This window comes from Syngnathus floridae, chromosome 15, assembly GCF_059516105.1.
Source record: "Syngnathus floridae isolate MCC-2025c chromosome 15, RoL_Sflo_1.0, whole genome shotgun sequence".
NCBI classification, from domain to species: domain Eukaryota; kingdom Metazoa; phylum Chordata; class Actinopteri; order Syngnathiformes; family Syngnathidae; genus Syngnathus; species Syngnathus floridae.
In genome coordinates, this window is record NC_142427.1 from 2,932,385 (window position 1) to 2,958,790 (window position 26,406).

Consider the following 26,406-nt stretch of genomic DNA (forward strand, 5'->3'; position numbering starts at 1 on the left):
CCCCATCCACCGTCCCCGGACAGCTACCCGGCCGAGCGTCGGCCCCCGACTTCCAGCCACGGAGGTGGAAGAGAGCTCCGTAGAATAGGACCGGGCGTGCGTAAAAGCCATGTCCGAGCCCCATTCACCGTCCCTGGACAGCCACCAGACCGAGCGCCAGCCGCCGACTTCCATTCACGGAGGTGAAAGAGAGCTCCGTAGAGTAGGACCGGGCGTGCGTAAAAGCCATAGTAGTTTTTCAAACCTTCTGTGTCACTCCAAATCCTTCCTCCATGTCTCTTACAAACAAAGCCGCAAATGATGCCGGTAGTACGTGGGGCCCTTCGTCATCTTTGTCATTCCGTGATCGAATCCTTTGTCCTTAATGTAAACAACTGCCGCACCGCGCCGCTGACGTCACTTGCAGTTCAAATTACAGTAGTCCCGTAATCGCGGTTCGTTTATTGCGGTTTCACGTCTTTTTTTTTTCTTCCAATTTGGAAAATTTGTGAAGAAAATTCACATATAAGTTGCTCCTCAGTATAAGTCGCCCCCCCCACCCAAACTATAGAAAAAAACGCGACTTATAGTCAGAAAAATACGATATTAAGTAAATTATTATGTCGGATCCGCAGATTTCCATGTCTTTTTCTGTCGAAAGTATCATTTTCGTGAATCGTGTATATCTGTTGAGTAAATTGTTTTTTTTTATACAAACTGGGTTCGGTTGAAGTTGGGAAATTGTGTAAAATATAAATAAAAACAAAATACAATGATTTGAAAATCCTTTTCAACCTATATTCAACTGAATACACAACAAAGACAACATATTTAATGCTCAAACTCAAACTTTATTTTATTTTTCAAATAATAATTAACTTAGAATTTCATGGCTGCGACACTTGCAGTAGAAGTTGGGAAAGGGAATGTTTACCACTTTGTTACATCACCTTTCCTTTTAATAACACTCAGTAAACATTTTGGAAGAGAGGAGACTAATTCTCTTAGCTTCTCATATAGAATTCTTTCCCATTCTTGCTTCAGTTGTTCAACAGCCCGGGGTCGTCCCTGTCGTATTTTACGCTTCATAATGCGCCACACATTTTAAATGGGAGACAGATCTGGAATGCAAGCGGGCCAGGGGAGAATCTGGACTCTTTTACTTTGAAGCCACACTGTTGCAACACATGCAGAATGTGGCTTGGCATTATCTTGCTGAAATAAGCAGCGCCGTCCATGAAAAAGAAATCGCTTGGACTGCAGCATTTGTTGCTCCAAAATCTGTATGTACTTTTCAGCATTTGTGTTGCCTTCACAGAAATGTAAGTCACCTACACAATGGGAATTAATGCACCCCCATACCTTCACAGATGTTGGCTTTTGAACTTTGCGTTGATAACAGTCCGAATGGTCCGCTTCCTCTTTGGTCCGGAGGACACAACGTCCAGTGTTTCCAAAAACAATTTGAAAAGTGGACTCATCAGACCACAAAACACTTTTTCACTTTGCATCAGTCCATTTTACATGAGCTCGGGTCCAGAGAACCCGGCGGCGTTTCTGGATGTTGTTCATAAACGGCTTTTGCTTTGCATGGTAGAGTTTTAACCCACACTTACTAATGTAGTGATTAACTGTACTTACTGACAGTGGTTTTCTGAAGTTTTCCTGAGCCCATTTGGTGATATCCTTTACACACTCATGTCGGTTTTTAAGGCAGTGCCGTCTGAGGGATCAAAGGTCACGGTCATTCAGTCTTGGTTTCTGGCCGTGGCGTTTACGTGCAGTGATTTCACCAGATTCTCTGAAACGTTTGATGATATTATGGACCGTAGATTTTGAAATCCCTAAATTCCTTGTAATTTTGCTTTGAGAAATGTTGTTCTTAAACTGTTCAACTATTTTCTCACGCAGTTGTGGACTAAGTGGTGAATGAGCATATAACCCAATCAAGGTACCCGATTAGCCTGATCACATGTGGGATGTTCCAAATAGGTGTTTGATGAGCTTTTCTCAGCTTTCTCTATTTTTTTTTCAGCTTTCCCAACTTCTACTGGAAGTGTTGCAGCCATGAAATTCAAAGTTATTTATTATTTGGAAAAAACAATTAGGTTTATCAGTTTGAACATTAAATATGTTCTCTTTGTAGTGTTTTCAATTGAATAGGGGTTAAGAAGGATTTTCAAATTTTTGTATTTTGGTTTTATTCACATTTTACACAATTTCCCAACTTCAACCGAATCCGGTTTGTATATTGGGGGCCAGCTGGCCGGGCAACTTTAGCATCGGCGACTCTCGAGCATTCGCCCGCCCACCGCAATGCCATCTTTTGGCACATCTCAAAACAAAATTAGTTAAACTGTGAGTACGGAAATCGGCTTGCCTCTGTAAACCTAACTCACTGGCAGCAGTGATGCAACGACATCCGCCTTATTTTCGGCAGCGTTTTGGCGCTACTTTCGCCACATCATTTCCACTTGTTAACTTAATTTACACGAAGAACTGTTTTTACACCGCCACAATGTGAATTTGCGATTGGGTTTTCATCACTTGTAGACGAGTTATTTAGTCGAACGGGATCAAGAACTGCTTCAGATGGGCATGGCTCGAGAGCAGCGTCATCGTACAACTCGGAACACACTCCATAACCACGTGCCTGACGGAACATATCCGTAAAGTAGATGTCCCGGGAAAGGTTTTGTGTATTCTCTGTCAAGGTATGATCAGCTATTGAGGTCGCGGCGCTAGGAACATTAAGGAGCACATCAAAACAGAAAAAGACAAAAAGACAAAGCTAAGTTTTTACTTTTACAAGCATGTGGGTTTAGAAAGTAACATGATGTTACATATAAACTAATGATAGGCTATTGTCATGATATCGTTAAAGAACAAATCTTCAATGATATTATGGACCGTATATATATATATATATATATATATATATATATATATATATATATATATATATATATATATATATTGAATATATTTTTTGAGCAGTGTGTGTATATATATATATATATATATATATATATATATATATATATATATATATATATATATATACACTACCGTTCAAAAGTTTGGGGTCACCCAAACAATTTTGTGTTTTCCATGAAAAGTCACACTTATTCACCACCAAACGTTGTGAAATGAATAGAAAATAGAGTCAAGACACTGACAAGGTTAGAAATAATGATTTGTATTTGAAATAAGATTTTTTTTACATCAAACTTTGGTTTCGTCAAAGAATCCGCCATTTGCAGCAAGTTCGGCATTGCAGACCTTTGGCATTCTAGCTGTTAATTTGTTGAGGTAGTCTGGAGAAATTGCACCCCACGCCTCCAGAAGCAGCTCCCACAAGTTGGATTGGTTGGATGGGCACTTCTTGCGTACCATATGGTCAAGCTGCTCCCAGAACAGCTCAATGGGGTTCAGATCTGGTGACTGCGCTGGCCACTCCATTACCGATAGAATACCAGCTGCCTGCTTCTGCTCTAAATAGTTCTCTCTTGGAGGTGTGTTTGGGGTCATTGTCCTGTTGTAGGATGCCCTTAGACAGATCTGGGAGGACATCCCACAAGACACCATCCGTCGTCTCATTAGGAGCATGCCGTGACGTCAAGCATGCATACAAGCTCGTGGGGGCCACACAAGATATTGAAAAGAATTTTGAGTTGCAGAAATAGAATTTAGGCAAAATGGACGAGCCTGCCACATCATTTTTTCACTTTGATTTTGGGGTGTCTACGTACTGACCCCTCTGTGGGCTGAAAACTTTTATTTCCATCAAAAGATGTGGCATCCTTTTGTTCCTGAGACATTAAACTGTCGATATCAGTATAGATATCCAACTTTTTTTTTCACCATTGAAAAGTGTTCTTTTAATTTTTTTGAGCAGCGTATATATATATATATACACACCCCTACTTTTCTGTGTTTTTTCACATTTGCCTTTAAGCTCCACAAAACTGTTGACTAGTAAATGTTTTAAAACATTGTACAATCACTGTGATCAGTTTTTTTTAAAATGTATAATGCACTTAAATATCCATCCATCCATCCATCCATCCATCCATCCATCCATCCATCCATCCATCCATCCATCCATCCATCCATCCATCCATCCATCCATCCATCCATCCATCCATCCATCCATCCATCCATCCATCCATCCATCCATCCATCCATCCATCCATCCATCCATCCATCCATCCATCCATCCATCCATCCATCCATCCATCCATCCATCCATCCATCCATCCATCCATCCATCCATCTTCTATACCGCTTGTCACCACGGGGTTCGCGGGCGTGCTGGAGCCTATCACAGCTTTCATCAGGCGGTAGGCGGGGGACACCCTGAATTGGTTGCCAGCCGATCGCAGGGCACACAAAGATGAACAACCATCCTCACTCACACCTCGGGGCAATTTGGGGTGCTCAATTGGCCTACCAATCATGTTTTTGGGATGTAGGAGGAAACCGGAGTGTTCGGAGAAAAGCAATGCGGGCACGGGAAGAACATGCAAACTCCACACAAGGAGGGTCAGAGGTGGTATCGAACGGGCACCCTCCGAAGTGTGAGGCGGACGTGCTAACCAGCACGCCACCGAGCCGCCTGCACTTAATTAATTATAATAAATATTTAATTATTAAATAAAACTGAGTAAAATGTAAAAGGACAATTTAATGTAAAGATTTTTATAATGTATTTCTTCTTTGCATTAATACAAAGAAAAAAATGGACTCGCTGTTAGTTCTATGTAAGTTTGGAATGAGTTTCCTGGTCTGGCCCCCTTGAGATCAGATTAAGCTGTATGCGGCCCCCAGACCAAAATGAATTTGACACCTCTGATGTAAAGTGATCAACTATACTGGTACATAAATAATATGTTCATGATCAAGTAATAATGTGTTAATAATTTCACATATTAGTCTCTCCTGATTATAAGTCGCACCACGAGCCAAGCTATGAAAAAAAACCTCAAACTTATAGTCGGGAAAATACGGTAGTCGCACCCCCGGCCAAACTATGAAAAAAACTGACTTAGAGTCCACCCATGTGTTTATGATGTCCTTACTACACAAACTTTTTTTTTTTTTTTACTTAATGCTAATGTATATGTGTCTCAAGAGTATATGCAAAATTAATTGTCTGTGGGGCACTACCAATCTAATATTTTGTCCTCTGTTGTGCATGGATGCATGAAGCTCTGTGAATCTCTCGAAGAGCTGCTAAATGTCAATGGAGATCTGCGAAGTGAAGGCCAAGCAATGTGGACTCTACTTGGAGACATCCTTGGCCAGGTACCAACTTTTTACACGGATCACCATGTCAATCCATTTCAGTCTCCATGATTGTTGTGAGAGTAGTATACAATACAAACTGCAAATAATAATAATAATAATAATAATAGATCGGTTTTATATAGCGCTTTTCTCAACACTCAAAGCTGCTTTACATAGAAAATTCACACGCACACACACACGAAGAGTTAAGGGTTATATGCAGAGTTTAAGAGTTGTATCTTGAGATGGTGTTTGAAGGAGTGCAGGGAGTTAGCATTACGGATGGTCAGGGGGAGAGAGTTCCAGAGAGTGGGGGCAGCAATGGCAAAGGCTCTATCCCCAATGGTCCGGTATTTGGTCGGGGTAATGGGGGTGAGCAAGTTGGCGTCAGAAGAGCCGAATCGGCGGATGGGGGTATAGCGGTGCAGGAGTTCAGACAGGTAGGATGGGGGCAAGGTTGTTTAGGGCCTTATATGTAGTGACAAGGATCTTGAAATGTATGCCCTGTTTTATGGGGAGCCAGTGAAGATGACGGAGTACAGGGGTGATGTGCTGTCTGCTGGGTGAGCGGGTGAGCAGTCGGGCAGCAGAGGTTTGAACATATTACAGTTTGTGAAGGACAGTTGAGGGGAGACCGTACAGGATGATATTGCAGTAATCCAATCTGGAGGTAATAAATGCATGAATTAATGTCTCTGCTGCAGGGGTGGAAAGAAAGGGACGTAGGCGTGCAATGTTTCGTAGATGGAAGAAGGATGTTTTGTTGACGTTGTTGATATGTGGTTTGAAGGAGAGTTTGGGATCCATATATTAAATTCCAAGATTTCTAAGGGGAGGGAGTGACAGAGTGGCCGTCAATGCAGAGTGTGAAGTTGTGGTAGGTGGGGAGGCTGGATTTAAGACCGAAGATGATGATCTCCGTTTTGTTACTGTTTAGTTTAAGAAAGTTTTGAGTCATCCAGTCTTTAATGTCTGTGAGGCAGCGAGTGAGGGTGGGGAGAATGGCAGGGGAGATGGTTTTGGTGGAGATGTAGAGTTGAGTATCGTCAGCGTAACAGTGGAAATTGAAACCATGACAGCGGATGATGTGTCCAATGGGAAGCATGTACAGAGTGAAAAGAATGGGGTCCAGAACTGATCCTTGAGGGACTCCGTGTGCAACAGGGGTGGTGTAGGATTTGTGTTGGTCAATGGTGATGTAGTACGATCTGTCAGACAGGTAGGATTTCAACCAGGAGATGTTGGTGATGCCAATGGATTCTAGGTGGTTGAGAAGAATGGAATGGTTTACTGTGTCGAAGGCAGCACTGAGGGCAAGGAGGAGAAGGATAGTGAGAGAACCAGAGTCAGAGGAAAGCAGGAGATCGTTAGTGACTTTGAGTAGAGCCGTATTAGTAACACATACTGTAAATATGTTCTTAGAACAACTTTTATTGATTTTTTTTTTAATGTGGAAAAAATACTCGCGATGTAGTGAAACCCCGATAAACGAACCGCGGTGTAGCGAGGGATTACTGTCCATAAAAATCTTTCCTGTTTTTATCTAAAAATATCCAATTGTTTTTTGTGTGTGAAATAGCCATATAAAAAATGTGTGTATTATGCTGCATTGGAGTGAAATGAATTCCTAGCAAGAAACAATATTTTCTTAAACGATGCATAGCACACACTATTGATGAGGTTGTATTAGCAGTCTAACACATTTTGTCCACACTGCATGGACGTTTTCAAATGCAGGACTGTGGCTCAACAGTGGATGACTACTTTTGGAACTGTGTAACAGTGTGTCGTTTTCCCTTTCCTCAGAAGCTAAACACTCCAGCTGTTCTAAAAGCCCCCAAAGAGAGGAAGTCTAGCAAAAAAGAGGGGGGAACTCAAGGGAAACGATCAAGCCAACCAGCAATTCTTTACAGGTGAGAAATCACACTGAAATCTTAGTGCGCCTAATTTATAAATACCAAGTACCCGCGACAAAAACAACAGGACATCTTGCTATTTCTCCATCTTTGTATAACAATTTTTAATATGGTGTGAAAGTTAATGATGGTGTATTTACATGCATTTTGTTAATATTTATCTGGCTACTCTGGTTTTCTCCCACAAAACAAGCATGGTAGGTTAATTGGGGACTCTAAAGTGTGCATAGGTTTGATTGGTTGTGAGTGTGAATGCTTGTTTCTGCCCTGCGATTGGCTGGCAAATAGTTCATGGTGTACCCCGCCTACTGCCCAATTTTTTTTTTTTTTCACAAAATCAGGCATATGTCATGGAGATTTATTTCAACTTATCAAAAATAGCTCATTTGGTGAAAAATTGTGGTTTTGAGATTTCTCCAAAAAGAATGTTCTTAAAGTCACTACTTCCATTTCTCAACAGCTCAAAGGTTAATATTTGTGTCAAAATTTATGAAAAGAAGTGATTAGTACACAAAGCGCCTCGTAACTAAGGACTGTACTGCTTGGTTACAGCTGAAAGCTAGCACATCACAGTACCCTTAATAACCCGAATTTTCTTGTTCAAAGAAACCATTGAAGAAACATTATGTAATACCAGCACAAAATCGAACAGCAGACAGACGAGACAAAATGCATCGTGTAACAAAGCAAACGAGTGCGTGTTTTAAGCTGACAGTATGCTAGCATCAATGAGCACAGAGGCACCTTCCAACAGTGAACTGTCCATCCATCCATCCATCTTCTTCCGCTTATCCGGGGTCGGGTCGCGGGGGCAGCAGCTTCAGGAGGGACTCCCAGACTTCCCTCTCCCCAGCCACTTCATCCAGCTGATCCCGGGTGATCCCAAGGCGTTCCCAGGCCAGCTGAGAGACAGTCTCTCCAGCGCGTCCTGGGTCGTCCCCGGGATCTCCTACCGGTGGAACATGCCCCGAACACCTCCCCAGGGATGCCACCTCGTCTGGCTCCTCTCAACGTGGAGGAGTAGTGACTCTACTCCGAGTCTCTCCCGGATGACGGAGCTTCTCACCCTATCTCTAAGGGAGAACCCGGACATCCTGCGGAGAAAACTCATTTCGGCCGCTTGTATCCGGGATCTCGTTCTTTCGGTCACGACCCATAGCTCGTGACCATAGGTGAGGGTAGGAGCGTAAATCGACCAGTAAATTGAGAGTTTTCCCTTTTGGCTCAGCTCTCTCTTTACCACGACGGACCGGTACAGAGTCCGCATTACTGCCGACGCTGCACCGATCCGCCTGTTGATCTCTCGCTCCATCCTCCCCTCACTCGTGAACAAGACCCCAAGATACTTGAACTCCTCCACTTGGGGCAGGATCTCATCCCCGATCCGGAGAGGGTATTCCAACCTTTTCCGATCGAGTACCATGGACTCGGATTTAGAGGTGCTGACCCTCATCCCGACCGCTTCACACTCGGCTGTGAACCGCTCCAGTGAGAGCTGGAGATCACGGCCTGAAGAAGCCAACAGCACCACGTCGTCTGCAAAAGCAGGACCCCTTCAACGCCTCGGCTGCGCCTAAAAAATTCTGTCCATAAAAATTATGAACAGAATAGCTGACAAATGGCAGCCTTGGCGGAGTCCAACCCTCACTGGGAACGAATTCGACTTACTGCTGGAAATGCGGACCAAACTCTGGCATCGGTGATACAGGAACCGAACCGCCCTTATCAGTTGGCTCGGCACCCCGTACTCCCGAAGCACCCTCCACAGAACCTCCCGAGGGACACGGTCGAATGCCTTTTCCAAATCCACAAAACACATGTGGACTGGTTGGGCGAACTCCCATCCACCCCCGAGCATCCTGCTGAGGGTGTAGAGCTGGTCCACTGTTCCACGGCCAGGACGAAAGCCACACTGCTCCTCCTGAATCCGAGGTTTGACCTCCCGACGGACCCTCTTCTCCAGCACCCCTGAATAGACCTTACCAGGGAGGCTGAGGAGTGTGATTCCCCTGTAATTGGAACATACCCTCCGGTCCCCCTTCTTAAAGAGGGGAACCACCACCCCAGTCTGCCAATCCAGAGGTACTGTCCTCGATGTCCACGCAATGTTGTAGAGGCGTGTCAGCCATGACAGCCCCACAACATCCAGGGCCCTTAAGAACTCCGGGCGGATCTCATCCACCCCCGGGGCCTTGCTACCCAGGAGTTTTTTTAACTACCTCAGTGACTTCGACCCCAGAGATTGGAGAGTCCGCCTCAGAGTCCCCAAGCCCTGCTTCCACAATGTAAGGTTTGTAGGTGGAATTGAAGAGATCTTCAAAGTATTCTCCCCACCGACTCACGACGTCTCGAGTCGAGGTCAGCAGCACGCCATCCCCACTGTAAACAGTGTTCACGTTGCACTGCTTCCCCCTCCCGAGATGCTGGATGGTGGACCATAATTTTCTCGAAGCCGTCCGGAAGTCATTCTCCATGGCCTCGCCAAACTCCTCCCACGCCCAGGTTTTTGCTTCAGCAACCGCTGAAGCCGCGTTCCGCTTGGCCATCCGGTACTTGTCAGCTGCCTCCGGAGTCCCGCAGGCCAAAACGGCCCGATAGGACTCCTTCAGCTTGATGGCATCCCTTACCGTCGGTGTTCACCAGTGGGTTCGGGGATTGCGGCCACGACAGGCACCAACGACCTTACGGCCACAGCTCCGGTCGGCCGCCTCGACAATGGAGGCACAGAACATGGTCCACTCGGACTCAATGTCCCCCGCCTCCCCCGGAACGTGGGTAAAGCTCTGCCGGAGGTGGGAGTTGAAGGTCTTCCTGACAGGGGATTCTGGCAGATGTTCCCAGCAGACCCTCACAGAGCGTTTGGGTCTGCCAGGTCGGACCGGCATCTTCCCCCACCATCGGAGCCAACCCACCAACAGGTGGTGATCAGTTGACAGCTCCGCCCCTCTCCTCACCCGACTGTCCAAAACATGCGGCCGCAAATCCGATGACACGACTACAAAGTCGATCATCAAAGTACGGCCTAGGGTGTCCTGGTGCCAAGTGCACACATGGACACCCTTATGTTTGAACATGGTGTTCATTATAGAAAATCTGTGTCGAGCACAGAAGTCCAATAGAACACCGCTTGGGTTCAGATCGGTTCCTCCCAATCACGCCCTTCCAGGTGTCACTGTCATTGCCCACGTGAGCATTGAAGTCACCCAGTAGAACGATGGAGTCCCCAGAAGGAGCGCTCTCCAGCTCTTCCTCCGGGGACTCCAAGAAGGGTGGGTACTCTGAGCTGCCGTTTGGTGCATAGACACAAACAACAGTCAGGACCCATCCCCCCACCCGAAGGCGGAAAGAGGCTACCCTCTCGTTCACCGGGGTGAACCCCAATGTGCAGGCGCCCAGCCGGGGGGCAATAAGTATACCCACACCTGTTTGACGCCTCTCACCGTGGGCAACTCTAGAGTGGAAGAGAGTCCAGCCCCTCTCAAGAGGGCTTGTACTGGAACACAAACTGTGCGTGGAGGCAAGTCCAACTATTAGTCGGAACTTTTCTGCCTCGCACACCAGTTCGCGCTCCTTTCCAGCCAGAGGGATCACATTCCATGTCCCAAGAGCCAGTTTCTGTAGCCGGGGATCAGACTACCAAGGTCCCTCCTTTGGCCGCCGCCCAGCTTACACTGCACCCGACCCCTTTGGCCCCTCCCACAGGTGGTGAGCCCATGGGAAGGGGGACCGATGTTTTCTTTTCGGGCTGTGCCCGGCCGGGCCCCTTGGGCGAAGGCCCAGCCACCAGACACTCGCCTTCGAGCCCCACCTCCAGGCCTGGCTCCAGAAGGGGGCCCCGGTGACCTGGTCCGGACGAGGGAAAATGAAATCCATTCATGTTTTTCTTCATAAGGAGCTTGTGTGAGCCGTGCTTTGTCTGGCCCCTCACCTAGGACCCATTTGCCATGGGTGACCCTACCAGGGGCATGAAGCCCCCAGACAACATGGCTCCGAGGATCATAGGAGCACGCCAACCCCTCCACCACGATAAGGTGACAACTCACGGAGAGTGAACTGTTGGCATTCAATGGATTTTTATTTTTTTTTTTGAAAAAAAAACTGGGCAAACATTTTAATATGAATATATATTGGCATACACACCAGGTCAATATCAATAGAAATTGCAGTTAATACTGATTGGGCACCACACTGGTTAGCAGGTCCACCTCACAGTTCAGAGGTTGCGGGTTCGATAACACCTTTGGCCCTCCCTGTGTGGAGTTTGCATGTTCTCCCCTTGCCTGCGTGGGTTTTCCACGAGAACCCCGGTTTACTCCCATTTCCAGGGATGAGAATTTTCCGCGGATCCACGGATTTTCGTGTTTTTTTCCGTCGACAGTATCATTTTTGTGAATCGTGTAAATCCATTTAGAAAATTATTTCTTTTATATATAGGGAGAGGGAGCGGCCGGCCAGCTGGCCGGGCAACATTAGCTTCGGCGACTCGCGAGCATTCACACGCCTCCCACGATGCCATCTTTAGGCACATCTCAAAACAAAATTAGTTAAACTGTCTGTAAACCTAACTCACTGGCAGCAGTGAGGCGACAACATCCGCCTTATTTTTGGCAGCATTTTGGCGCTACTTTCGTCACATCATTTCCACTTGTTAACTTAACTTACACAGAGAACTATTTTTACACCGCCACTATGTGAATATGCGATTGGGTTTTCATCACTTGTAGATGAGTTATTTGGTCGAACGGGATCAATAACTGCTTCAGATGGGCATGGCTCGAGAGCAGCGTCATCGTACAACTCGGAAAAAAGTCCGTAACCGCATGCCTGACGGAATATACCCGTAAAGTATATGTTCCGGGGAAGGCTTTGTTAGAGTGGTGCTCACTCTAACTTATTTTGCAAGAACCACACGGGAGACAGTATGCCCTTTTAAGCACTTGCAAGCGGAGAGTCATTCATCGCTGTGCATACAGCGATGATCGAATGAGGTCTGACTTTGGATTCTTGCAAGAGAGTTTTGATTGAGAGAAAGCAGGGTGGGGGTGAGAGTGGAAAGGATGGGGTTGAAGCCCCTGGCCTCTGGTCAAAGCATAGCAGGCAGTCTTTTACGACGTTGGGGGAAACAGAACAACTTAGATTGGTTCCTCTGCAGCTGGTCAATCAGTTCAAAGGATCTTAACACTTTGTTCTACTACTTTGTCAAGACAGGACAAGTTTGGTTAATTATTACAGGTTACATTCCATCATAAGTATAGGATGAAACTAATCTATCAACCCTAACATATCCCTCCTGTTTATCCGATTGTCACCCCGATTAACAAACATAAGCAAGAAAATATAATGAATATAGAAAAATAAAAATAAAAACACAGAAACATCATTGTATTCATCACTTGCGAGGCATTTTCGATGGTAAATCATCAAGTTACCGTGAAAAATGTTCAGCTGATCAGCGTTATCGCAATCTTCTGCTCGCAACGCATTAAAATCATCACATTAGACATGCCCGGGATGTTGTATTCGCACTTCAGCTACGGTAGAAGACACAGATCTTGATACAGCTGACTTCAAACATGAGATAACACAGGTTGTAAATGAGCACAACAACAATCACAGGAGACACAAGTTTCAACAGCAGTTGCCTTCAGGCCCCAGAGAATAGCCATGAAAAGAAATCCCATCGATGTGGGACTTTGTCTTTTGACATGGCCTGCTGTAAGTTCTTCAGTGAGTTCACGGCGTCGTTGATGTGAGTGTCATTAACTCCTGGAATGTATGTGCAACACGAAGTCCCAATGATGTGGCACACGCCACCTTGCTCTGCAGTCATCAAGTCCAGAATCAACCTGTTTTGCAAGACCATCAGTCTAATAGCCTGAATCTCTCTGTTTTGTCCATCATTGACCTGCAGCGAGAGAGACTTAGAAAAGATTGGAAACGGTAGTTCAGTGTCTTGATGAAGAGTGATTATTTTCCTACTCCGTTCCAAGGAAAACGCGCATGAACGACTCTGTCTCCAACGGACCACACTTTGTGGCTGTCAGGGACATTCGCACCCCAGACGGGGTAATGTGGTTCAAAGGCTGCAGCAGCCCTACGTCGACATCCAGAAGAGTTGTGTGCTGTCGTCAGCTGATGATGTTGTATCCTGTAAGTGTGGTCACCCACACTGATGTACACACTCGTGTCCAGTTGGCGGGCAGCATCGGACAACTCTTGTGACCACAAAGCATCGAGCCATTCTGAATGAAGTAGGTCCCGTCCGATGGTGCAGCCATGTTGGTAGGAGAGCCCTGACGCCTTGAAATGGCTCTCCCATCCTGGCACTCAGCAGTGATGTCCAAAGCCTCCATCCAGTTTCCTCCTGGAGAGCAGTCGTTAATGCATTCATGGGTTTCATTTTCTTGGATGAAACACGTGTAGTCCATTTCAGGAAGCCTTTTTGTTTCGGCCACTTGTGGCATCTATTGTCCTTCAACAGTCACATTGAGATTAATCCAAAAGAGTTCCATCACAGGTTCCTTTCTGTGAGTCCATAGCGGAAGAGGTAGCATCACTGACTGTGACAGCACGGTGTTGAAATCCAACCCCTCCCACAGAGGCCATGCATTTCGCTTCAGTGACAGTCATGTGACAGTCATTGTTCTGGCCTCCAAGTGAAATTGCGTGGAGGAAGGGGGGAGTTTGAAACACACATAGCATCCCTCCTGTGTGTGGGATCTCACAGTGAATGTCACACACCGGTACCAAGTGTTGGTTTCGTGTGGGTTTCTGGGGTCCCATGACCAGTCCTCAAAGTTCTCATCATGTGACCATCTTTTACCTCAGTCGACATTGTCAATTGGTCTATTCAAATGAGCCCATAGACCATAGCATGCTCCAACCACAATGCAGCAGAGGATCCACCTGGCATGTGGAGCCCCGTTGCTACTAGGATGGCAGAGACACTGATATTTCTCATTGCCTAGTCTTATGGATTCCATTCTTTACCAACATTGAGACGCCCCGCCCTAAACGATGAGTCCCCTTTGTAGTCCCCCCACTCCGAAAATGGGGTCCAGCACTCTCTGTAATGTCCAGTGGCAGAGGTGAATCTTCGCTGGGCCTTCCAGCAATGTTCAGTGCAGTGGGGGTAGTCAGCAAGACTTGGAATGGGCCTTCCCACCATGGCTGGCCCAGTTCTTCCTTTTTGACAACCTTTATGTCGTCCTAGTCTCCTGGCTTGGAGCGGCAGTAAAGTTACATTTGACACATCTTTCAGTTTGAGTGCTCTGATCATGCTATCTGCCAAGGATAGCTTCGTCTGCTTTTTGCAACTCTTGTAGTCAATTTCATTGCCCTTTTCAACTGGGCAAATAGGAGTGTTTGCGGGAAGAGTTTGAGCACTTCCTAATGAATCCTCCTAACCAAAGACCATTTATGACAGGGGCTATCCTATTTATTGTCTCCTGTTTTAAAGGAGATTCTCTGATCTTGGTTGGATTTGTACTGGGGGAATGAACGTTAAAAGTCCTACATCAGATGGGCCCTTTGTCCACAGTTTTTCACGAAGCCCAGCCAATTCCCCCTCTTCCTTTTCATTCAAACAAGTGTTGATTAGCCAGGGAAGCGCATAAGCGCGTGCCTTTAACGGCTACACCACTTCATCATAGCTTATTTACCGTATTTTACGGACTATAAGTCGCTCCGGAGTATAAGTCCCACCAGCCATAAAATGCCCCAAAAAGTGAAAAAAACCATATATAAGTCGCTCCGGAGTATAAGTCGCATTTTGGGGGGCAATTTATTCGACAAAATCCCACACCAAAAACAGTCGTGAACGAGCAACAACAGGCTAAACAATAGCAACAACAGGCTAAATGATAGGTATGCTAATGTGACAAACACAAACAAAGAGCTGAGAACGGGCCTGGCGTAACATATAGAGGTATTAAGGACAACTATTACATGAATAACATGTTTATAAAACCATCGGTGTCACTCCAATTCATTAAATCCATCGATCGTCCAATACGATAGCAACAGGCTAAATGATAGGTATGCTAACGTGAGAAACACAAACCAGGAGCTGATAACGGTCCTGACGTAACATGTAGAGTGATTTAGGACAACTATTACATAAATAATATGTTTATAAAACCATTGGTGTCACTCCAATTCATTAAATCCATCGATCGTTCGATACGATAGCAACAGGCTAAACGATAGGTATGCTAACGTGACAAACACAAACGAAGAGGAATTCTTGCCTGAGCTTCCACAAAAAATCATAATTTTTTCCCTCTATGTTACATGCAACACAATATCAATGTTTGGGGTCATTATGGTGTTGATCGTCACACACAGACATCTGGGTGTGGTGAAATTTGTCCTCTGCATTTAACCCATCCCCGTGTAATTTCGATCCATCCCCTGGGGGAGAGGGGAGCAGTGAGCAGCAGCGGTGCCACGCTCGGGAATCATTTGGGGATCTAACCCCCCAATTCCAACCCTTTATGCTGAGTGCCAAGCAAGGACGAAATGGGTCCCATTTTTATAGTCTTTGGTATGACCCAGCCGGCGTTTGAACCAACAACCTTCCAGTGTCAGGGTGGACACTCTCCCACTAAGCCACTGAGCTGCGACCACTGCCTTCCTAAAGAAGCTGAGGGTGAGAGTGATGGACTACCCAAGCATGTCCCCAGACCTAAACCCTATTGAACATCTGTGGGGCATCCTCAAATGGAAGGTGGAGGAGCGCAAGGTCTCCAACATCCACCAGCTCAGTGATGTCATCATGGAAGAGTGGAAGAGGATTCCAGCGGCGACCTGTGAAGCTCTGTTGAACTCCATGCCTAAAAGGGTTATGGCGGTGCTGGTAAATAATGGTGGCCACACACATCATTAGCGGTGATCATTTCTAAGTGACACGGAGGACAAAGAGTTTGAAGGAATTAAGGATTTGGAGTGACATAGAAGGTTTGAAAAACGATGGCTTTTACGCACGCCCGGTCCTACTCTACTGAGTCGGGGGCCGGCGCTCGGCCGAGTGGCTGTCCGCGAACGGTGCATGGGGCTCGGATATGGCCATTACGCACGCCATGGAACTCTCGTGCCTGGAAGTCCACGCCGCCACACGCTTGGAAGTTTGTTTTGTTTAATAAAGAGTCGTTTACCAAACCCACGTCTATCCTTGTACTTTGTTAACGCTACAATATAGTACTTATATACTAGATCTGTGGAATAAAGACGAGGCTTACGTCAGGGCGCACGCGCGGCGATGTTGACAAAGGACGAGGAATTTGATCGATGGATTTAATGGATTTAAAGTGCACGGATGGTTTGATAATATTATTGGCTTATATTATAGTTATTTGAAATATAGTTTATCTGTCGTTATATGAGCCTGTGGAATATTTTGAAGTGCAAGCGCCCTCAGCCGCGCGCACCCATTGTTGACAAAGAACGATCGATGGGTTTAATGAATTGGAGTGACACCGATGATTTTATAAACGTGTTATTCATGTAATTGTTTTCTTTAATAACACTATATGTTACGTCAGGCCCGTTCTCAGCTCTTTGTTTGTGTTTGTCACGTTAGCATACCTATCGTTTAGCCTGTTGTTGCTATTTAATGAATTGGAGTGACACCGATGGTTTTATAAACATGTTATTCACGTAATTGTTGTCCTTAATGACTCTGTATGTTACATCAGGCCCATTCTCAGCTCTTTGTTTGTGTTTGTCACGTTAGCATACCTATCGTTTAGCCTCTTGTTGCTATCGTTTAGCCTGTTGTTGCTCGTTCATGACTGTTTTTGGTGTGGGATTTTGTCGAATAAATTGCCCCCAAAATGCGACTTATATATGTTTTTTTTTCACTTTTTGGGGCATTTTATGGCTGTTGCGACTTATACTCCGGAGCGACTTATAGTCTGGAAAATACGGTACTTTGAAGTAACAATACATTTACTTTGCTATCCAAGCTCTACAGTGACAACTTAATATTGTCTCAAAGTGTCATTTCTTCAGTGTTGTCCTATGACAAGATATAATTAAAACATTGCAGAAATGAGAGGGGTGTACTCACTTTTGTGAGATACTGTATATAAATGATTAACTATCAATAATCCTTCATGTCACAGGTTACAATAATCTTGTGACACAAATTTCTTAAAGTTTCTTCTTGTGACACAAATTTCTTCAAATGTCTCACTGCAGTAATTTGACCTCAATAAAACGTACACGCACAAACACACGCGCGCGCGCGCACACACACACACACACACACACACACTTTAAATAATAAAACATGCAAACTTTGGCAGACAGATGATACCTCAGGAAATGAATTGTAATCTTTATGAAATCTTCAAAGTTCTTTTGGGATTAAGACCAAATGACCGTTTTTGCCCTTTTTCACCTTTGAGAAAAAGCTACCTCAAATTTTAAGGGGTTAAAATTTCAAACAATGTCCTTTCTTACTATTTGGATTTACTACCCAGTGGTCTTTCAACACTTCCAGAATGTTTGGAGTCATAATATTTTTCCTGAGGTAGTGGTTCCTATGAAAGAAGTAATATTATAACATGCCAGTTAATATTACAAATATTTTAATTGAACTTCTGTTATTGACCAAATACTTATTTTTCACCATAAGATTATTTACAAATAATTTCTTTAATAATCCTGAAACTTGATTTCCAGGAGGTTTAGTTCCCCCCACATTTTGTCTCACAGTTGAAGTATACATGATGAAAATGACTAAATTTCTATTTTAAGTTAGAGAACTTGCACAATCAGTAACTAAATACTATTTTGCCCCACCGTTTATGGAAAAACAATCCAACAGGCTTTTGTTTTTTTTTTCATTTTCACTCATTTTCATTTCATTTGAACTTTGCTGCATTCTAGGTAGCAATCATCACCAATGTTAACAGCTGTTATTCATTAACAAAATCATGTTATGGCAGCTGCGGCATCTGTAAGAAGAACCAAGACCAACATCTCCTTGTGCTGTGTGATACCTGCAAACTTTACTACCATTTGGGTTGTCTTGAACCACCACTGACACGAATGCCCAAGAAGACCAAGAATAGCTACTGGTAAGTCGCATAAAATAAATGAAAAAGAAAAATAAGGTGTCACTATGTTATTTTGGAATCATGCCAATGTGGAGTTACTATGTTACTGTGTAACTGAGCGCTTAGTAAAGATCAAACAAATCAGTTTGAAAGAAAATTATAAAATTTCTCTTTATATGCAGTTAACATAGTATAAACAGTTACAAGATAGCCCAAAAACTATGAAACGTGTACTTACCTGAGGTGTTACTATCAAGAAAACCAAATTTGTGTGTAGAAAAAAAGAGGCATATTTGTTCCAGAGCCATTGCACAAATATTGGCCGTAGCCAGTGAAACAATTTGAAATGAAAAGAATGGGGGAAATGTTTTTATTTATTTATTTTATTTTATTTTTTACCAACACAACTAACATCACCAACATGAGCTCAAATCAAGGATCAAAACTGTGTTTAGTTTTTGTGTTAAGAATTAAGAAAGTTATGCTTTTTTAAAGACTTCAAAAAGTGAATAAAAACCCCTTGCTTCCAGTTCAAAACACTAAAATGGCCTGTAACTGAGTGTTTGACTGTTCAGGACAAGTAAGAGCAAAGAGATTTTGATTCAACTTCTGAAGTTGGACATTGCATATGACATTCTCTCAATCCTCTTCTGGATCATCCAAATGCTCTCTAGCAAACTTCAGACAGGCCTGGATATGTACTGGCTTAAGCAGGGGGACACGCCTGGCACTCCAACATTTGAGTCCCTGGTGATGTAGTGTGTTTCGTAGTGTATGGGAGTCTTTGTTACTTTGGTCCCAGCTCTCTGCAGGTTATTGACTAGATCTCCTGTGTGGTTCTGGGATTTTTGTTCACCGATCTTGTGATCATTTTGACCCCACAGGCTGAGATCTGGTGTGGAGCCCCAGTTTGAGGCCATTATTGACCCAATACTTATTTTCCACCATAATTTGCAAATAAATTATTTAAAAATCAGACATTGTGATTTTCTGGATTTCTTTTTCATTTTGTCTCTCATAGTTGAAGTGTACCTATGATGAAAATTACAGCCATATCTCATCTTGTAAGTGGGAGAACTTGCACAATTGGTGGCTGTCTAAATACTTTTTTGCCCCACTGTAGGTTGATATTTAAAAGCAAGCTCGATTTTGGGTGCCTGTGATAAACATAGAAATTCTGCATCAAAATCACCAAATTAAAAACCACCCGACAGAAGGGGACTCCACTGTAATCCAAAAATAGAGGCACAAAATGTCACAGAATGAGTGGAGCTGGGCGACCAAATGAATCTTGGACCAGGGTTTATTGAGGAAAAACGTAGTTGGAAGTGAGGATGAGGGGAACAAACCAACAGAACCGGCAAACTAACATAACCTATCGGCAGCAGAGTGACAGAGATAACCGACAGACGGACAGACCAAATTGCAGAGAAACTAACCGAACAGAAAGACGAGACAAAACGACGAGAAACAAGACGACAAACAAGACTAAACACGAGAGACGAGAATAATCCGACAGGGGAGTGACAAGACTTAAATACAAGACAGGTAACAAGATGCAGGTGACGGTGATAACATAGATTGTGAACAAACAGGATGGGAGGGGCGAGTACACAGCGACGCAAACTGAAATTGTGGCAACATATACACATAATAAAACGACCAGGGACGAGTAGTGACAGAAAAGACATTGCTAATAAACCAAGGCACATTTTTCTGAGAGGAAACAGACATGTGTGATGTGGTCATATAAAAATTGCATCAAGAGTAATAGTGGAACTGGATTCTTTGTCACATACCTAATAGAAGTCACCGTATTTTCTGGACTATAAGTCGCTCCGGAGTACAAGTCGTACCAGCCATAAAATGCATAATAAAGAAGAAAAAGAGACTATATCAGTTGGACCGGAGTACAAGTCGCATTTTTGGGAGCACTTTATTTGACGAATCCAACACCAAGAACAGACAAGAACAGGCAACAACAGGCTAAACGATACGGTATGCTAACGTTACATAAACACAAACAAGGAGCTGAGAACATGCCTGACGTAACATTAACAGTTATTCAAATAACCATAAAATAAATAACACGTTTATCAAACCATGTGTCACCGTGTCACTCCAAATAATTAAATTCATCGAAATCTTCGTCTTGTGTAAACAATGCCGCTTCTGACACCGGTCACCAGTGTATGCGGCGCTGATGTCAGACTCGTAGTCAGTTGCAGTTCAAATTATTCCATAGGCCTATATCACTATATATAAACTATATATTGATTGATTGATTGATTGATTGATTGATTGATTGATTGATTGATTGATATAGTGATTGATTGATATATTGATTGATTGAAACTTTATTGATCCGGGGGTGGGGAAATTCAGGCCCCAGCAGTATTCATACCACAGAGCATGTTAGAGTGGTGCTCACTCTAACTTATTTTTGCAAGAACCACACGGGAGACAGTATGCCCTTTTAAATACCTGCAAGTGGAGAGTCATTCGTCACTGTGCATACAGTGATGATCGAATGAGGTCTGACTCAGGCCTCTTGCAAGAGCATTTTTATTGAGAGAAACAGGGTGGGGGTGAGAGTGGACAGGATGGAGTTGAAGCCCCTGACCCCTGGTCAAAGCATATCAGGGGGTGTTTTACAACGTTGTGTAAGACAGGACAAGCTAGGTTATTTATTACAGGTTACATTCCAACATCAGCATAAAACTAATTTAGCTAGGTTATTTATTACAGGTTACTACATTCCAACATAAGCATAGGATCAAACTAATCTATCAACCCTAACATATATCTATCAACCCTAACATATCCCTCCTGTTTATCATATGATTATGTCACCCCAATCAACAAATACAAGCACAAAAATATAATGAAAAAAGAAGAATAGTAAAAATAACACTAAAAAAGATCTATAAAAAAACAGAGATGACAGGGGATGGGTTGGGGGTCGTGATGGGTGATACATGATAAAAACAACAAACAATGACAGTAATAATTTCCAGTGAAGATGAGGTTTTTCCTCAATACTCCAGTTCAGTTTTAGTGTGTGAGCGAAAAACCTGCGGCACGATGTTTTAATGCAGGAAAAGTCTCACACGCTCCCTCTGCCTTTGGTGACCAGAATGCTATCAATAAAAAATAAAAATAAAAACACAGAAACAGTACATCATTGTATCCATTACTTGCGAGCCATTTTTGATAGTCAAATCATCAAGTTTCTGTAAAACATACTCAACTAAACAGCATCTACGCAATCCACGTTTCACAGCACATTATAGTCATCACATCCGTCATGTCTTAGAAGTTGTATATGTACTTGTTCTACGGTAGAAGACACAACCCTCGTCACAGCAGACTTCAAACATGGGATAACACAGGTCGTAAACAAGCACAACAATACCAGCACAGCAAGCACAGGAACCCATAGTTTCAACAGCAACTGCCACCAGTTGCCAGAGAATAGCCATGAAAAGAAATCCCATTCATGTGGGACTTAGTCTTTTGACATGGCCTGCTGTAAGTACTTCAGTGAATTCATGGCGTCGCTGATGTGTGTGTCGTTTTCTCCTGGTATGTATGTGTAACAGGAAGTCGCAATAATGTGGCACACACCACCTTGTGCTGCCATCAACAAGTCCAGAACCATCCTGTTTTGCAAGACCATCAGTCTAATAGCCTGAATCTCTCTATTTTGTCCATCGTTGATTTGCAGTGAGAGATTCACATAGAATTGAAAACGATAGTTCAGTGTCTCGATGAAGACTGCTTGTTTTCCAACTCCGATCCAAGGAAAAAGCGCATGAACAACTTTGTCTCAGACGGACCATACTTTATGGCAGGGTGTCCAAGTCCAGTCCTCGAGGGCCGCATTCCTACATGTTTTCCAAGTTTCCCTCGTTAAACACACCTGTGCAGGAGCCTGATCATTGAATCAGGTGTGTTTGACGAGGGAAACTTGGAAAACATGGAGGAATGCGGCCCTCGAGGACTGGACTTGGACACCCCTGCTTTATGGTCATCTGGAACATTCGCACCCCAGACAGGGTCATGAGGGACAAAGGTTGCAACAGCCCTGCATCAACGTCCAGAAGAGTTTTGTGATGTCGTCAGCTGATGTTGTATCCTGTAGGTGTGGTCGGTCACCCACACTCGTGCACACACCCGTGTCTAGTTGGCAGCCAGCATCGGACAACTCTTGTGACCACAAAGCCACGAGCCATTCTAAATGAAGTAGGTCCCGTTTGATGATGCAGCCATGTCGGTGGGAGAGCCCTCACCGCTCGAAACGGCTCTCTTATCCTGACACTCAGCGGTGATGTCCAAAACTCCCATCCAGTTTCCTCCTGGAGAGCAGTCGTCGTTAATGCATTTGTGGGTCTTGTTACCTTGGATGTAACGTGTAGTTCACTCCAGCTGGTCTCTTTGTGTAGGCCACTTGCGGCAATATTCGTCCTTTAACAGTCACATTGAGATTTGTCCAGAAAAGCTGATGTTAGAGATTTGCTCACTCCAACTTATTTTGCAAGAACCACACGGGAGACAAGCAAGTCCTTTTTAGACACCTGCAGGTGGAGAGTTCACTCGTTCAAGGAATGAAGTCTGAACCCTCGTTCCTGCGAGGGGATATTTATTATTTATTAAGAGAAACAGAGTGGGGGTTGAGAGTGGGGGTCAGAGTAGACAAATGGCCGAAGCCCCTGGCTGATCAAAGCACAGCAGGGGGTCCTTCACGATGTTGTGTAAACAAAACACTTTGATTGCTTCCTCTGCAGCTAGTCAATCAGTTCAAAAGATCTTAGCACTTTGTTCTACTACTTTTGTTAAGACAGGACAAGCGAGTTTAATTATTACAGGTTACATTCCAACATAATCATAGGATCAAACTAACCTGAAAACCCTAACAGCTGATCACAGGTACCGTCTGCAAGTCCAGGGCGGTAAGGGTTGGCATCACTGACTGTGACAGCACGGTGTTGATATCCAACTCCTCCCACGGATGCCATACATTTCGCTTCAGTGACATTCATTGCTCTGGCTTCCAAGTAAACTTGTGTGGAGGAAGGGGGGGAGCTTGGAACACACAGCATCCCTCCTGTGTGTGGGATCGCACAGTGAACTTAACATTCTGGTACCAAGTGTTGGTTTCGTATGGGTTTCTGGGGTCCCGTGACTAGTCCTCAAAGTTCTCATCGTGTGACCATCTTTTACCTCAGTCGACATTGTCAATTGGTCTATTCAAATGAGCCCATAGACCATAGCATGCTCCAACCACAATGCGGCAGAGGATCCACCTGGCATGTGGAGCCCTGTTGCTACTAGGATGGCAGAGACACCGATATTTCTCATTGCCTAGTCAGAGTGGGGATCTTATGGATTCCAATCTTCACCAACATTTGGACGCCCCGCCCTAAACGACGAGGCCCCTTTGTAGTCAGACTTCCCCCACTCCGAAAATGGGGTACAGCACTCTGTGTAACGTCCAGTGGTTGAGGTGAAATTCCGCTGGGCCTTCCAGCAATGTTCAGTGCAGTGGGGGTAGTCAGCAAGACTTGGAATGGCCCCTCCCACCATGGCTGGCCCAGTTTGTCCTTTTGATGACCTTTATGTCGTCTCAGTCTCCTGGCTTGGTTGTTGACCTGTGGAGAAGAAAGATCAGGCGGCAGTAAATTTGCATTTGACACATCTTTCAGTTTGAGTGCTCTGATCATGCTATCCGCCAAGGATAGCTTCGTCTGCTTTTTGCATATCTTGTAGTCAATTTTATTGCCCTGTTGAACTGGGCAAATAGGAGTGTTTGCGGGAAGAGTTTGAGCACTTCCTAATGATTCCTCCTGACCAAAGACCACTTATGACAGGGGCTATCCCATTTATTGCCTCCTGTTTTGAAGGAGATTCTCTGATCTTGGTTGGATTTGTACTGGGGTAATGGACGTTAAAAGTCCTACATCAGATAGGCTCTTTGTCCACAGTTTTTCAGGTAGCCCAGCCAATTCCCCCTCTTCCTTTTCATTCAAACAAGTGTTGATTAGCCAGGAAAGCGCATAAAGTCAAAGTCAAAGTCAAAGTCAGCTTTATTGTCAATTTCTCCACATGCCAAAGACACACAAAGAAACCGAAATTTCGTTCCCCCCTATCCCACGGTGACAAGACATGGCTCACAACAGACAAACAGTAAACAAGTATAACAAAAGCGTGCTGAATAAATAATGAATAAATAACACAACAATAAATAAATAAATAATTAATTAAGAGGAGCGTAAAAACGCGTACAGCAGACATTCCCGAAAATAGCGCAACAGTGCCGCACGCTACGCAGAAGGGGGTAGCGAGTTCAGGGCCCTAACAGCCTGGAGAAAGAAGCTGTTGGCGAGTCTGGTGGTGCGGGAGCGCAGGCTCCTGTACCTCTTCCCAGAGGGCAGAAGGTCAAACAAGGAGTGAGCCGGGTGACTCACATCTCTGGCAATCGAGGTTGCCTTGCGGGCGAGATGGGAGGTGTAAATGTCCTTCAGGGAGGGAAGCGAAGCACCAATAATCTTACCAGCCGTATTCACTATGCGCTGCAGGGCCTTCAAGTTCTGTTCAGTGCAGTTACCACCCCAGACAGCGATGCAACTGGTGAGGACGCTCTCAATGGTGCCACGGTAGAATGTAGACAGGACTGCGCGTGCCCTTAACAGCTATACCACTTCCTCATAGCTTATTTAGTCACTTTTCAATCATCTTCCGATTGCTTCAAGGAAAAGTTTGAAAAGCTTGAGAAAATTTTAACTTAATGGTAATACGCCAAATGTATTAGAGAATTCATATGTCGTTAAGTGTCGTATTATTACTATCTTTCACGATCTGTCCTACTCCATCTCTCCTTCTGAGGCTTGGCAACGCCCATGCCTCACACTTTGTCAAACTTTTTTGGAAGATGTGTTCTTTACTACATATGATTCTATGATCATTTAATTTGACTTTCTTTCAGAAACGCTTCTCAATTTCCCAGTTCACACACACATCTTCTGCATGTGTCACTGGTTCTGCAGTTTTTTCTCTTGTTAATTATCAATCCAAAAGCAACATTTTTTTCCTCTTAGCATTCAACTTACTCAAAATCACTCTTTCTTCAAAGTCGCTCTACTAATTTTCCATAGTAGTCTCCAACAACTTCAACCATTTAACCTGTATTTTCCTTTCATTCAGGCAATCATTCATCAATGCTCATTTGCATCTCACACACAGTCTCCAAAAAGGAGTCTTTCTATCATATTGGTCCCAATTTATCCAAGCCCCCCACACAACATTCATATACCATTTTCAACTCAAGGTTCTTGATAGAACAATCCAACAATCAAAAAAAACTCAACACAAAAAATGGCAAATTAATCAGAATTTTTTTTCTTTGTTTTTAAATTTAAAGAACCCAATCTCTCAGATTTAGCTCACATATAGAAGTTTGTATAATCTTATAACACAACCAATCAATTATTCCTATTGAATGTAGCATTGCAATGTCTTAAATTCACAATTTTGCTTCTTCCAATTCCTGAAAGCATGTTCTGTCGCTTTTTTTTTTCTTTTTTTTTTTTTTGAATTTCTCACTAGGGCTCGACACTATGCACGAGTGTGGATCAGTTTCTGCCCGCAAACAGATTTCTCTCTTTTCTGCTCATTTTTATTTTTCAAAATTGTTTCTGTTTCGTGGTGCAATTTGGATAGACCAAAGTCTAGCAATTTTCTTGCACTAAAAGTTTAGCCAATTTTATCATTCTAACACGTACGCACACACATGCACAGCTCTCGCGCGCGGAAGGTAGGTCCCAGCACCAATGATTCGTCACAGGCTGGCCATTTCCTCCAGTCGATCATGAGCTGGTCCCTCCCACGCACACGAGGACAGCACATTCCAATTTTTTATTTACCTTCTAGAAGCAAGATGTATTTCTTTACCACTTGATTTGCAAATATTAACTTTAGTGTACACATACAATTTGTCATTGGGCATACAAATAGCATTGTCATACTTCTTGTATGGACAGGAGCTCTAATAATCTAAAAAAAAATTCAAATAATCTGACAATGACATGTTTTGCTGTATGGAGATCTATTATTTCTTTCTCTGTATGAGCTTGAGCGGTCAAAGGGGAGCAAGCTTGTCT

General features: G+C 44.0%; 1 protein-coding gene across 12 annotated transcripts in view; it reads left to right on the top strand.

Annotated features, from left to right (window-relative positions):
• Positions 1–26,406, top strand: part of phf14 (PHD finger protein 14) — a 256,949-nt gene that overhangs the window by 87,914 nt on the left and 142,629 nt on the right. For all 12 annotated transcript variants that reach the window (XR_015862923.1, XR_015862924.1, XR_015862922.1 and 9 more), the window contains 3 exons: positions 5,191–5,286; positions 7,075–7,181; positions 18,137–18,268. Coding sequence is in view for 7 of the 12 variants with exons in the window: in XM_088397789.1 (XP_088253915.1) it covers positions 5,191–5,286; positions 7,075–7,181; positions 18,137–18,268 (335 nt within the window). In the remaining 5 variants the exon portion in view is untranslated. The remainder of the gene's footprint in view (positions 1–5,190; positions 5,287–7,074; positions 7,182–18,136; positions 18,269–26,406) is intronic.